This window comes from Panthera tigris, chromosome A1 (genome assembly GCF_018350195.1).
Source record: "Panthera tigris isolate Pti1 chromosome A1, P.tigris_Pti1_mat1.1, whole genome shotgun sequence".
Taxonomy (NCBI): domain Eukaryota; kingdom Metazoa; phylum Chordata; class Mammalia; order Carnivora; family Felidae; genus Panthera; species Panthera tigris.
In genome coordinates this window covers 24,658,033-24,672,858 of record NC_056660.1, presented here as the reverse complement: position 1 = coordinate 24,672,858, position 14,826 = coordinate 24,658,033, and the positions used below count along the sequence as shown (strand labels likewise).

The following is a 14,826-nucleotide window of genomic DNA, read 5'->3' as shown; positions in this document are numbered from 1 at the left end:
CTTGGGAACAGAGGGGGTAACTACATATCCTCTGTGTAACTAAATTGATTGCTCATCTTATATTGGAAGATGATGACAATTTTTCAGTAAATATATAAAATAGACTAAATCACATTTTTCAGTCAGAAAGCAATTACTAAATATTTAAGGACTATATTTACTAGATATAATTTACTATATTTAAGAACTATATTTACTAGATAAAATGATTGGAAATACTGAATTTAATTAAATAAATAATGGCTATCTGTATACTGTTTTGTACTCTGAGACACTTTGTATCAATGAATAATAGGGTTCAAAGATTCAGTTTGACAGTATTCTTAAATTGCTAGCAGATAAAATTCCATAGTTAAATACTAAGTATGTATAAAACAAAGGGAAGAGTAATTAATTGTGAAGAATGATTTATAGTGTTTTTAATGGTATTATCAATAATACCCTGCACCCCTCTAAAAACTACTACCTGGAAATGTCACCAATATAGAACACAGGTAAGAAATGAAAAGTTGGCTTTCAGTCCTTCAATCCCCAGCTATCCTACCAAAGGGGTAAGCCTGAACAGTTAAAATATATGTCAGAGTCAATGTACTATAATATATTTTGCTCAGAGGAAAAGCTCTCTAGTCTTTACTCAGATACAATTTATTCTTATTTTATGCATAGCTATTATAAACAAAAGGAAGATGTCTTCCTAGCCTATAAGGAGATGAAATACAAAACAGACATGATGCAACCTGACAAAAAAAAAGAAGTCTGAAACCATTTAATAAATTTAGAAAATGTGTCTCATACCTCGAGGTTATCATTATAACTGCCTAATAAAAACTGATTCATATAGATAGATGATTAGTCTAAGTCATTAGAAATATATTAAATACAATTAGAATGGCATATTTTACAAGGCAGCTATTTTTAAAAATATATAATACAAAAATACAATACATAAGGTTGACATTCCTCATACATACAGAGTTCTTACTGATTGAAAGGAGAATGCAAGGACATGAACAGGCAATTCACAAAAAGAAGGAAATGCAAATGGTACCTAAATATGCCTTTTTCATGTATTAAAGAGGTACTTTTTTCTAATTATAGTATTAGGTATTAGCAAAGGTATAGATAAAAGGTATGTTCACTCTTTGAAGGTTAACAATGCAAACTAGGACACTGGGACATCTATCTTGGAAAGTAATTAGGCAATGTGGGTAAAAGCCTTAAGAACATTAATACCCTTTAATAAAACAATTTTACTTCTAGTAATCTGCTTTATGCAAATAATCATAGAAATATACAAGGTATACATATATGGATTAAAGACTGTACGGTTGAGTATTTGCTTCTGTCTTTAATATATACATTCTCGCTATTAAAAGTGTTAATTCTTAAGTACACAGGGTAAATGGAGAAATTCCATTACACTCCTCCCACTGCTACCTTACTCTAGTGATAACAATGTTACTAGTTTAGTGTTGTATGCATAAAAATAAACCTTTATATTTATGCTCTTTAAAATAATGGGACTAAAACTACACACAATGCCCTATAGAGATACCTTTCCACATCATACAAAGAGGAACCATTTTAACATCTGAAAAGCATTTCATAATATGAACACATTGTAATTTAGTGAACCAGTTTCCTTCTGATACACATTGTTTTTAATATTTTGCTCTATAAACAAGACTTCAATGGACATTCTGACACCTTCCTTGGTTCACAAGTGCAAAGTATTTCTTTAGGGCAGATTTTTTTTTTAATGTTTATTTATTTATTTTGAGAGAGAGTAAGCTAGTGAAAGAATGGTGAGCAGGTGAGGGACAGTGAGAGAGGGAGAGAATCCCAAGCACACCCAATGCTATCAGCGCACAGAGCCCGATGGGGTACTTGAACGGTGAGATCACGACCCAAGCCAAAATCAAGAGTCAGATGCTTAACCGACTGAGGCATCCAGGTGCCCCTAGAACAGATTTCGTAAGCTACAGAGTTGCTGGATCAAAGATAAGTGTAACTTTATTTTTAATATTACCAAACTACACCTCAAAACAGCTTTTACCAACGGAGACTCCCATTTCTAACGTTTATATTTTTCATTTCTGTCAATTTGATGACAGATAAATAAATGCTACCTTTTTATTTTCCTTGACTTCCTTCTGTAGTGAGCCTGAGTACCAACTGACCATTTCTATTTCCTCTATGAATTACCTATTTAATTTTTTTTGCCCATTTATCAACTGGACTGTATTTTCCTTTTATTTGTGGAGCTCATTATATGTTTATATAGTACTTATGCCATGTGCTTATACATGTTATACATGGTAAATATGTCCTTTTGGTGATCTACTTCTTAATTATTAAACTGTAGTTTAGTTACACAGAAAATTTAAATCTTTATGTACTCAAATAAGGCTTCTGGGTTTTATGCCTTACTTCAGGAGAATGTACCCACCTATAAGATTACCAAATACGTTCATTTATTTCCTCTTCTACTGCAATGACACTTTCCCTTTTTATGTTACTGCACTAGTCAGTATGGTAAACAAATAAGATGAAGTTTAAGGAACCAAATAAAAAACAGACTTGGGGGTAAGGAGTTGGAAATATAGGCAGCAACCAGATAATGAAAAGTTCTGTACAGTAAGAATTTGTACTTGGTTCCTGAAGGCAATGGGAAATCCAAATTTTATTTGCTTTTTTTTTTTTAAATGTTTGCTTATTTTTGAGAGACAGAGCATGAGAGGGGGAGGGGCAGAGAGAGAGAGGGAGACAAGGAATCCAAAGCAGGCTCCAGGCTCTGAGCTGTCAGCACAGAGCCCAATGCAGGGCTCAAACTCATGTACCATGAGATCATGACCCAAGCCTAAGTCGGATGCTTAACCAACTGAGCCAGCCAGGCACCCCGGGAAATCCAAATTTTATGCAGAGGAATGAAGACATTTATTCTTTCAAAAGAGCATTCTGGAACTCAGAGAGTGGAAGAAGATATTCACAATACGTATATCTGATAAAAGATCTTATATCCAAAGTATATAAAGAATTCTAAACAATTAAGAAAACAGGTAATGCAATACAATAGGCAAGTCTGGAACACACAGTTTACAAAATAGATTGTACAGTGGTCAATAAACGTGAACAAGTTGTCAACTTTATTAGTCATTAGGGAAATGCACACTAGAACCACAATAAGATACCACACACCTCCAGAATGGCTAAGATGAAAAAGATAAAAAGTACCATATGAAAAATAATCATTTTTAATTTGACATTACCTACCAAAGATGAACATATGCAAACTCCATGATCTAGCAATCCAATTTCCAGGCATAAGATGAAGAGACATGGGTACAAGTTTAGCAAAAGATATGATTAAGAACAGTAACAGCACCCTACTCATAACTGTTCAAAATTAGAAATTATTCAAATGTTTAGCACCATTAGAATGGATAAATTATGACATATTCATACAATGAAATCCTATACAGCTATAATAATTAATAAACTACAACTATGTGCAATAAATAATACGGTTAATCTCAAATATATTGTAAGCAAAGGAAGCTAAACATAAAAAGAGTACTGCTATATATTCCATTTATACAGAGCTCAAAAACAGACAAAACTAATCAATGGTGGTAGAAATCAGGGTAGTAGTTATCTCTGGGAGGTGAGGGTTGGGAGTGAGTGACTGGAAAGGGAGCACAAAGGGGTTTATGGGATCCTATTAATTTTCTATTTATTGACTTGGGTACAGATTATACAAGTTTGTTCTGTCTGTGAAAATTCAGTGAGTTGCACACATGAATCATGCACTCTTCTGAATGTATACTACACTTCAGTTAAAAAAATTCTTTTAAGATTATTCTGGCTTTCAAGTGGAGAATGAATTAGAAGACAAGATTAATAACTTCAAGGCATGAGGTTAGGAGGCTATTGTGGTAAAATATATTTGTACGCAGTAAACAAATATCTTAACTAAAATATTAGTAGTCATTTAGAAAAATAGGTGGTTCTGAAAGATAGGCAGAAATGTCAGAACTCTGTAAACATCTAGGGTGAGGGGAAGAAATATCAAATAATAACTCCCAGGCTTTGGGGGACCCAGTAGAAAGTGGTAGTCTTAGGGAACTCAGATAGAGAGATCCAGTTGACAGATGCCTCAACTGAGAGCTCCAGATACTGGATTCATTAACACACAGATGCTAATGACGCCCTGAAAGGATGACTTCATCTGGAAGGAAAAATTAAAATTGAGAAGAGGTGGCTAGGCAAAGGGAAAACAACTGAAAGCAGAAGCCACTTCTAGAAACAAGCGGTTCTCAAAGAGGGGTCTGAGGACTCCTCGGGATCTCCAAAACAATTCTTGGAGTTTCAGAAGATGAAAAATATTTCTACAATACTACATCACTTGGGTGGCTGGTCTACTATTCTCTCCTGGGTATACAGCGGGGTTTTCCAAAAGTCACATGATACGCAATACCATTAACAGATTGAATGTGGAACCAGACATAAAAATCTAGATGTCTTCAACTAAGCCAGATGTTAAAAAGATTTCCAAAAACATGTAAAACACTGCCCCCTCCTTGTGATTTTATTTTTAGTTTCCAAAACCAATCTATTTTCTATAAAAGTATATGCTGGGCTTATTATTTTCACTGTTCAATAAATTCATAAGTAAGTATTTAAAAAATTTCTCAGATTCAATTTCTAATATGGCAAGAATTAAAACAAATAACCCACTAAGTCAAAAGCTGTTTGGGATCCTTAAAAAAAGTGAAAAGCGTCATGAGACCAAAAAGTTTGAGAAATACTAATACAAAGCAATTTCTTCTGAGTCTAGCTAAAACTGCTATTCATGTTAGATTTAAAACGTAGAAAGTCTATTAAATTGGTTCAGTGTCATTATCTGGGGATTGAGATGACTATATCCATGCTTCAATATTCTTCCAAACATGTTTTAATCCATAGAGACAAAATATCAAAACCTGTGAGTTCAAATCAAGAGAAAACTGTAATAGCCATGTGTAGATTTTATATGTACAACTATTATAAAAGGCATCTACTCACCTTTTAAATGATTTTTGTATAGTAAAATCACTTTAGTTTTTTTAAAGATGATAGCCTAGAGCAAAACCTTGGGAATCAACATTTAAGGGATAGATAAAACACAAGGAGCCTCCGTTCAAGACTGGAGGGCTTCAAAGGAAGACAGAAAAACTGAAGAGTGATAGATGAAATCCAAGGACAAAGTGTTTCAAAAAGGCTCTCGAATGCTGCAGAAAGATTACAGAATAGAGACAAGTATCAGGGTGCCTTGGTAGCTCAGTCACAGTTTGGCTCAGGTCATGATCTCACAGTTCATGGGTTGTAACCCTGTATATGGCTGTCTGCTGACAGCTGGGAGCCTGGAGCCTGATTTGGATTCTGTGTCTCACTCTCTCTCTGTCACTCTCCTGTTCACGCTCTGTCTCTCTCTCTAATATAAATAAACAATTAAAAAAAAAGAGAGAGAGACAATATGTCTCTATTTACTTAGCAAACAAGAGGTCATCAGTGACCTTGAAAAGCCATTTTACTGAAGACATGGGTCAGAAAACTGAGCAAGTATGAGGTGAAAAAAGTAGAGACAGTAAGGCACAGAGTTACTTCACAAATTTAGTTGTAAAGTGGGGATAAGCCGGGTGATGGGTAAAAGTCATGTGGGGAGAAGAGAAATTGTGTCCAGATGGATGTTAAAGATGTAAAAGAGAATGTATAACAAATGAACAAGATTGCAGAAGGGGGAGGAAATCAGATTCAGGACACAGGAGTAGATAACCTTATATAGCAAGAGGGAGGCTTCTTACAAAGAACAAAAGAGAAAGAATAAAGTTCAGGTGGGGAAAAGAAGACCAGCTTGTAAGTGTGGTAGCAGGAAGTTGAGGGAGTTACTAGATGGTGAGTTGCATCATCTCTGTGTAGTAAAGAGCAGACAGGAGACATGAAGGGTCCACGGGGAGATCTGAGGAGAGAGTCTGAAATAGCTACTATGAAGACAAGGAGAAAACTCATCTTAGGCTTTTAAATGGGAATAGAGAAATTTTTATTTTTAAAGATTAAGGGGTATCTAGTATATTTCAGAATATTTCTTATCCGAAAGTAATTAAAATGAAAAGAATGCCGAGTGTGTTTAGCTAATCCCTTCATAGTTAGGCAAAGTTCACTATCCAACCTCAAACAGTCAAGATTTATAGTATTTTATTTCAATATATGAACTATTTAGTCACCTACAATGAGACATTATAGCTGCTTCTACTACTATTTTGTAAGAGGTATTACATTAACTTATGAAATCCCAATAAACTAATCATAAGGAAATTCCCTATCTGCTCTTAGGAGTAAGTTTTAAGTAGACAACACCGTCCAGAAGTGGAATGGATTTCCTAAAAAAATACTGATGTTCAAATTACAGGAGAGGCATTTAGCATACTTTTGAAGTCTCAGAATAGATCTCTTTAGAGATTGTTCTTCAATGTAATAGTAAATATTTTAGGCTTACAGACTGCTGGCTCTCGTAAGTACTCGACTCATCCACGGTAGGTCAAAAGCAGCCACAGGAAATATGTAACCAAACAGGACTGGTTGTGTTCCAATAAAACTTTATTTGCAAACACAGGTGGCTGGCCTACAAACTATAATTTTTTTAACTCTTAGTCTAAGTTTTCAGTTTACTGCTAAGGAACTTGCTTAAATTCTTACATTCTTTAGTTTTGTCATGTGTAAGTAGAGTAACAAAGCTACTGAATTAATGAGGTAATTACATAAACGATACTGAAATGCCCAGCACACCCAAAGCATTCAATAAATGTGACTTTCCTTTCTCTATTTGGTAGTGTGAGGCTCTACTGCTCACCTTCAGAGGTCATAAAAGTGAAAAAGAACATTCATGGTATGAAAAACAAATGCTAACTTGTTAAATGATGCAAAGATGATTTTGCTATTACTCATGAACAAATCCCTGGTCTCAATTAGTATGTGAATTGGATTTCTTTTGAAAGGTGAAAGTCTACAATTTCTTGGAAATAATTTTCCCAGATCTTTAAGATTTAAAAATCTTATTTTAATATTTTATGTAATACAAAATTTAGGGGCACTAGCGGGGCTCGGTTGAGTGTCTGACTTCGGCTGAGGTCACACTCTCACGGCTCGTGAGTTAAAGTCCCACATGGGACTCGCTGCTGTCAGCACAGAGTCTGCTTCGGATCCTCTGTCCCCGCCTCGCCGTCCCTCCCCTGCTTGTGCTCTCAAAAATAAACACTAAAAAAAAATTTAGACTTAATTTTTTAACTTAATTTTTTAACTTAATTTTTTTTAAATTAACCCTTAATTTTTTAAGGGCCTAAAAACACTTAGAAAAGTAATACAATTTCAAAGGACTGTGATGCTGCCCAATGAAGTCCTGGGGGGGGGGGGGGAGGATGGGGAAGTTGAAAAATGCAGTGCGAATAGCCTTCTCTGACTTTGTTCCGCTACCACATGCTATTTTCTGTATTACGGCTCATTAAAGTGGAAAGACGGCAGTAAGATGATTCTGAAAGGAGGAGATAACAGTTGAAAAGTGTTTTGAAACCCAAAAAGTCTACAAAGTGAATAATCAATAGCTTGACTATATAAGCAAAGATTCTTGCACTCACCATCTCTATTAGTTTCCCATTCTACATTTTCTTCTTCACTTTCGGGAGTTCTCTCCTTAGTGATTTTAATGTCTTCCTTTTCCCTATGTCTCCCTCTCGAAGATTCTTTCTAAAAAGTATATATATACATACAGATTACCATATTTTTTAAACATTACGAGATAGTTACTATAATACAGAATATTTCTAGCTTCATCTTTGTTTCATTAAAGAATCTAGCAAATAATCACTTATCCACTAAGTAGAAGCAACAAGTTCTAGTGTAGCACCATCATGAAAACACTGTATTTTATCAAACAGCAACTTGGTAAAAGTAAGGAATAGGATTTTAAAATATACAATGCAAATATTTACTAAGCACTGGATAGTCTAAAACATACCAAGTTTCTACTTCTAAGTTTCTAGGGGGAAAAGACAGTTTAAAATGGATAAAAAGAAACAAAAGGATTTTTAAGTGACTATATTAAAAAATGACTAAAAATGGCTACATTTTTCACAGTAGACTCAGAAATACTGATCTAAAACTTACCATACACTTAATGTAACAGCATTTTCCTGCACACTTAAAGATTAAATCCAAACTCATTTGGTAATTTTACAAATGCTTTTTTAAAAAGATGTTCCCCTATTTTGATGAAATCAAAATGGTGGCTAAAATGGTTAGAAAATTAGTCCTTATACTATAGTTAAAAACATAAAAATTTACATTTTATTCCACGTGTAACAGTATCCTACAAACAGAACAGGGCGGTTTCAGCTTGTAAAATTTAATTAAATAACTATATAAGATAAAGACTCCAAACAACATTTTACTACGTGGTAAGAAAATAACCAGTGTTGTAGAACTGTTAACCTTCCTACCACAGCATCTCACTTTTATTAACACTCTAAATCCTGACTATGTAAGAAACTAAAACTCAAGGACATTAATTGCTGAAAGTTCTTTCTGGGCATTACCAAACATAAAATGGCGCTGCTTACAACACAAATTAATTTCTCTCTGAGATCTTTTTTTTTAAAAAATCTAGTATATATTATAATTGCCCTAAATTTTACATATTTAGGTACAAAGTCATGGTGTATCACTTGCTAAATGACACATATGGTATGAAAATAAAGACTGACAAAAATATTAGAAAAGGTTCTACAAGAGTGGAACCAGCCATAGAAAAATACTAGGAGGGAGGAAGGTATGAAGGGAGGGGAGGGAGGGGAGGGAAGGAAGGAAGGACAGACTAACTCCTATTTATATATAAGACAAAAGGAAAAAAAGGGACACAATTATTTTTATTCTTAAAATATATTCCATGGATTATCAATGAGGAACTATTCTATATCCCATGTAACTTTTCAGTGTTCTATGGATTAAATTTACTATAATCTTACATCAGTACAATTTATATCAAAAAAATTTTATAGGAAGTTGTCTCCAAATTATTGAAAAATATAGTTTTCTACTTAAAGTAGCATGTAATACCCAACTACTAATTTAGTTGAAAAGGATTTCAGAGAAGTAGTAGTTGATACTGCAAAATAAAATAACCTGCAAGTGTGTAGCGAAGTATTTTTAACAGATTTAGAACTAAAAATGCAATCATCTCAATAAATATCATTAATAACATAAATATTTCCAATATTCACCCTATATAAATAAATTATGTAATTTTTGAATTGCTATTGTTTTTTTAATACGACAGAGTAGCTTGTCACCTTATTTATTTTAAATGCAAACATATTAATTAGATGTGCAGCTGGGGGTGGGGAGGGCTGGGTGGCTCAGTCGGTTAGGCATCAGGTCATGATCTCATGACTTTGGCTCAGGTCATGATCTCACAGTTCGGAGTTAGAGCCCAGCATCAGGGTCTCTGCTATCAGCACAGAACCCACTCTGGATCCTCTCTCTCCCTCTCTCTCTCTCTGCCCCTCCTCCCCTCCTCTCAAAAATAAATATTAAAAACATTTTTTAAAAAGATGTGCAGCCGTTTGATTACTTTATTATTTATTCTAAATTAGTCATCCCAGAACATGTACATGTTGAAATACTTGTTAATGAACTAAAGCATTTCAGCCAGTACACTTGGGATGAGATATTTTAAGAATTCAGAATTTTTTTTGGACTTCAAAGTATGCTAAGTAACAACACCAACAGGGTCTACAGCAGCAACCTGTGCTCAAACATACTAATATTTTTGTAGCAAAACATGAAATCGCCAATTGTATAAAGACTATAATTAGCTTCATGTCAATTAAAATTAGGTTTTGCTGTCAAACAAATCTATGCCTCACTTAGAAAAGCTGGTATTAAAAATTTCTTACATTTCAGAAATGCAATAAATGATTGCAGGCTTTTACTTTAAATTATTTTCATTTTATTTTTAGTTTACAGTACATTCACATTTATTCCATAAACATTATATGTATGGATAGGTAATATTCATTATGAATTTTATTTTTTAATATCTTTTTAAATTTTAAGGTTTTTCATTTTTGAGAGACAGAGACAGAGTGTGAGCAGGGGAGAGGCAGAGAGAGAGGGAGACAGAATCCGAAGCAGGTTCCTGGCTCTGAGCTGTCAGCTGAGCCCTGATGCGGGGTTCGAACTCACAAACCACAAGATCAGGACCTAAGCCGAAGTCGCATGCTTAACTGAGCCACCCAGACACCCCATGAATTTTAATTTTAGATAGTAAAGAGGCATCGCCAAGAATTTGATTTAAAAAAAGCTCTGAGGCTAAAAAAAAGTTGAAAACCAATTATTACAATAATTTGATTAGCAACTAAAGTCATAAAATGTTAGGAGTCTCTGTAAATAACATAATCCAACCTTCTCTTGTCCCCATTTTCAGACAGCTCTTAAGTATCAAAAAATTCTTTCTTATACTGATCACAACTCTCTTACACCTCTCCAGAATTTCTGATTGGAATCAGTTCCGACCTCTAGATCATGGGAAAATAAATCTAAACATCTGTCACCCATCAGCCCTTTAAATATCTGAACACTGTTACTAAATCTCTTCAACATCTTCTTAGACAAGGCCAAAGATACACTTCACATTGATCACACATCAACATTTTGGAATTTTCCCACTTTATCACTCTGTCATTTTCCCTGCGCACGTCAATCTGCCAATGTAATTCAATAAAACATGAAAACTAAAATTAATCTAGTCTTGCCACAGCAGCACACAGCATATGGCTTCTGCCTCTCCTGGTGTAGAACTGAAATTATACTTGCATTAATAAAGTCTAACTTATTTTGCAGGATAAGTTTTGAGTGGAGCTTACACAAGGTACTATAAGCTTACAAACTACGTAAGTTTGAAGTACAGTCACATAAAATAAGGTGAACTTCAGGGCTGGGTGATGTAGTAACATACTGAAATCATTAGACATCAAACTTTCTTGTGTTGTTCCTCTCACAGCTCTGCCCTTCCTACTGCTGACTTCACATTAAGGCATGTTTCTTTTCCCATAAGAAGCAATCTAGGTTCTCCCAGTGTGCTCTCCCTCACTCACAAAATGAGAATTCGTTCCTTCAGTTTGAGTGGGCCAACTTCAGTCACATGACCACATCTAAATCAATACCAAACCGATCAATAAATCAAAAACTAATACCAAAGTAATGGCCGCAGGTGAAATGACTCAGGCCTGGTTCCTCAATCAACCGAATTAGCAAAGAGAATGGGATTATTATGACTGAATTAGACTAATCAGGCCCCAGCAGTGAACCAGGGTCAATTCCCCAAAACCACGATGCATCTACAAAATGAAAAAGTGATGGGATGGGTTCTGGTGAGTGCAAAGCAATTTACACCACACTTTTGGAACTACGCTTCACCTCTTCAAAGTACAAGGCCACACTTGCAACGATTTCATAGGCCAACACAAAACAGACTGTCCAACCTAGTAAACATTTTCTCTGTTCGCCTTTACGATTCACGTTTCAGACCCTCCTTCTGAATCATTTGCACTACCTTCCTGACGCGTGTCTTTTTAGACATTCTCTATTTAGTGAAGTTCTCCTAGTAGCCAACACTCGATTTTATCTAAAAATGTCTGTATTATATCTTCATTCTTAAAAAACAGTTTTGCTGGATATATAACTATGGGTTGACAGATTTATCTTAACATTTTGGAAATATTATCCCACTGTCTTTTGGCTTCCATTGTTACTGATGTCATTCTGTTGCTTCTTTGTAGGAGGAGTTCCCTTTTTTTCTTGGGGTGTTTCTGGTATTTTCTCCATGATTCTGGTATTTTACAACTGCATAATAATATTCCATTTGATATGTATTGTGCCTTCTGTAGCTTTGTCTCATCAATTACAGAAAATTCATAGCACTACTCCTTTCAATAATTGACTCTCCTACATTCTATTTTTTTCCTGGAGTTCCAATGAGAGGTACATTAGACTTTCTAAGTATTTCCCCCAAACTTGTGAATCTCTTCGCTGTATTCTGGATAAATTTTTCAGCTCCATCTTCCAATTCAACAACTCTGTCTCCACAGATGGACCAAAAGGCTTAGTCTCTGACCTGCTCTAATACTAGTAAAAGTCGTAAGGTCACCACTAGCTTTCACATTTACCATTTAATTCCCTGTTCTTGTTTCTTTGTTTTTGCTGCTGTTTTACATTTTTGAGAAAGCAGCAATGCATTTAAAATGTGTTTGTTGTCACTTATTCAGGATCTAGTTTTACTGTAGTAAGAGGACCCTCAAAGTATATAGTCCATAATAGTGCTGAAAGGGAAAGTTAAGACTAACAATTCTAAAAAAATAAAAATAAATTTTTTAAAGCCTAACAATTCTTTAGCAATCACATCAAACTTTGTCTACTGCTTAAAGTAGAGCCAACTATTTCCCTTTGACTTATCCACAACTATTAGTTCAAGCCACCCTAGGCCATACCAGTGCAACTGACATTTTGTTCCTAAAGTCTGTTTATCCCTAAAACATGTTTGTTCTTTGTTAATGACAGGGAATGGTATTAATATGTATTAGATGAGACAAAGAAGATGGGAAGGGGAAAAAAATGTACTTCAACTATCTTTTCCATTTATCCCACATAATCTCATTGCATTTCCTTACACCTTTCTAAAATTACTTAGGGGGTCCCTCGGGGGCTCAGGTGGTTAAGCCTCAGACTCTTAATTTCGGCTCAGGTCATGATCTCATGGTTTGGGAGATCAAGTCCCGCATGGGGCTCTGCAGGGATTCTCTCTCTCTCTCTCTCTCTCTCTCTCTCTCAGCCCCTCCCCTACTCTCTCTCTCTCTCTCACACACACACACATACACTCTCTCTCTCTCTCAAAACAAACATTCTTTAAAAAATTAAAAAAACTAGTTGGAGAAACTTCCTTTGCAACTAATAGATAAAAATTATCACAGAACATTTGGTCAAAAAATAACTCCCTTATATACCAATGAAGTTCCCCCCTCGTACTAATATTCACTTTAAAACTGTGTAAATTTGTCCATTACTAGCTTAAAGCTATTATTGTTCCTAGTAATAATTCTCTATTATATTGAAGAATATCAAGTTTTAAACACTCAATGTTTCATACAAAGGATTTTGTCTTCCCATCTTTTAAAGAATAATGATTCCCAACCCTTTTGCTCTAAAAATATGCTTAGTTACACAAAATACTAACATTATTAGTGAATTCTTAATTTTCTGTCAGAAGCTCTAGGATTAATGTTGATCCACATTTTTCTTGCCTATAATTTATTACCACATTTTTACACCAAAGCTATTAACAATCAGAAAAAACTATTACTGAGATTATGGTTCTCACCTGAATGTTTTGAAACCTTTTCAAGTGGACACTTCTGATGAAGGTTGAAAACTTTAAAAAATGAACAATAATGGTTCATTGATTTTTGGCCTGAACATTAGCCCAGCTAACTCAGCCCAGTCTATAGATAGCTATTAGAACAAGCTGACATTGCGAAATTTTAAATTATTCATAGATTACAATCTCAGATCCTTTCAATATTACAGAAACACAGACAGTTAAGATATGTAGATCTGTATTTGGGAAACTGTAGTATATTTTGTTTATAACCACTGAAGAAAAATCCCATGATAGGGTTAATGGAGATTTTCTTTTATGAAGTGATCACAAAAATTACATTGTTTCACAATAAGCAGAGCCACAAATAAATAAGGTTTATACTTCAAAGGACATTCAACAGATCACCAAAATCAAGTCCTCTCTAAACACTGCGTTAAAAACATTACCATGAAAAAAGAACAGTTTTTATCGTTGTATCTGTGCATCATACACACAGTGAAGTGCAGCAAGTATAAGAGAGGTGGGGAAAAGTAGACAGAGACACAAGACACTTCAACAAGATAGTCTCAAATCAAGACCTCAAGTAGACAATGATATTAAAAATAGAGAAGATCAAAACAGTAGATATTTTAGATATACTTGAGAAGCTGAAAACCAAAAAAATAGGAAATACTCCATCCTTTTAAGCACACAGGGAAAATTTAGATAAACTGACCTTAGGCCACAAAAAAAATCTCGGTAAAGTTGAAAAAAATAGAAATATAAAGAGTAATAGCAGAGAAGTTATTGTTTTTAATGGAAATAATGTACACACACATGCACACACACATACAACAAACAAAAGGCTCTTCGACCTAAAATTTTTAAATGTACAATTAAAAACTTATTGGATAATAGGTAAAATCCAAACCTAAAGAGGAGAATTTCTTGAAAATAATGATAATGAAAACATGACATATAAGATCAGATCCATAAACTCAGCTAAAGCTTTTAATGGAGAAAAGCTTTAATACTAATATAAATCAAATGAGAATAAATAAATGCTCAATCAATTCAAAAAGACAAAGGAACACAGTAAAGCAAAGACAGAATAAAAGAAAAAACAAATAAATGTATTAGAAAAGAGAAAGAACTAATCTATAAATCCAAAAGCCAACTCTCTGAAAATCAATGGCTAACCGAAATCAAGAAAAAAGGGAAAAAACAAAAGTATCCCGAATCAGACATAACAAAATAAAAATAGGCATTAGAACAAAGAAAAATAAAGAAAAACATGAGATTTCTTCACAACTCTATGTAGAAAGTTTTAAAACCCAGAGGAAATAATTTTTTAGAAAAATACAATTTGACAAAATTGACTT

At 34.3% G+C, this 14,826-nt stretch overlaps 1 protein-coding gene across 5 annotated transcripts in view; it reads right to left on the bottom strand.

Annotated features, from left to right (window-relative positions):
* ZC3H13 (zinc finger CCCH-type containing 13) overlaps window positions 1-14,826 on the bottom strand; it is a 96,062-nt gene that overhangs the window by 61,605 nt on the left and 19,631 nt on the right. For 4 of the 5 annotated variants that reach the window (XM_042972824.1, XM_042972711.1, XM_042972769.1 and 1 more), the window contains exons 5-6: window positions 13,466-13,516; window positions 7,671-7,779 (exon numbers count right to left, since the gene is read on the bottom strand). In XM_042972824.1, the coding sequence (XP_042828758.1) occupies window positions 7,671-7,779; window positions 13,466-13,516 (160 nt within the window). The remainder of the gene's footprint in view (window positions 1-7,670; window positions 7,780-13,465; window positions 13,517-14,826) is intronic. The other variant, XM_042972905.1, reaches the window with a different exon arrangement.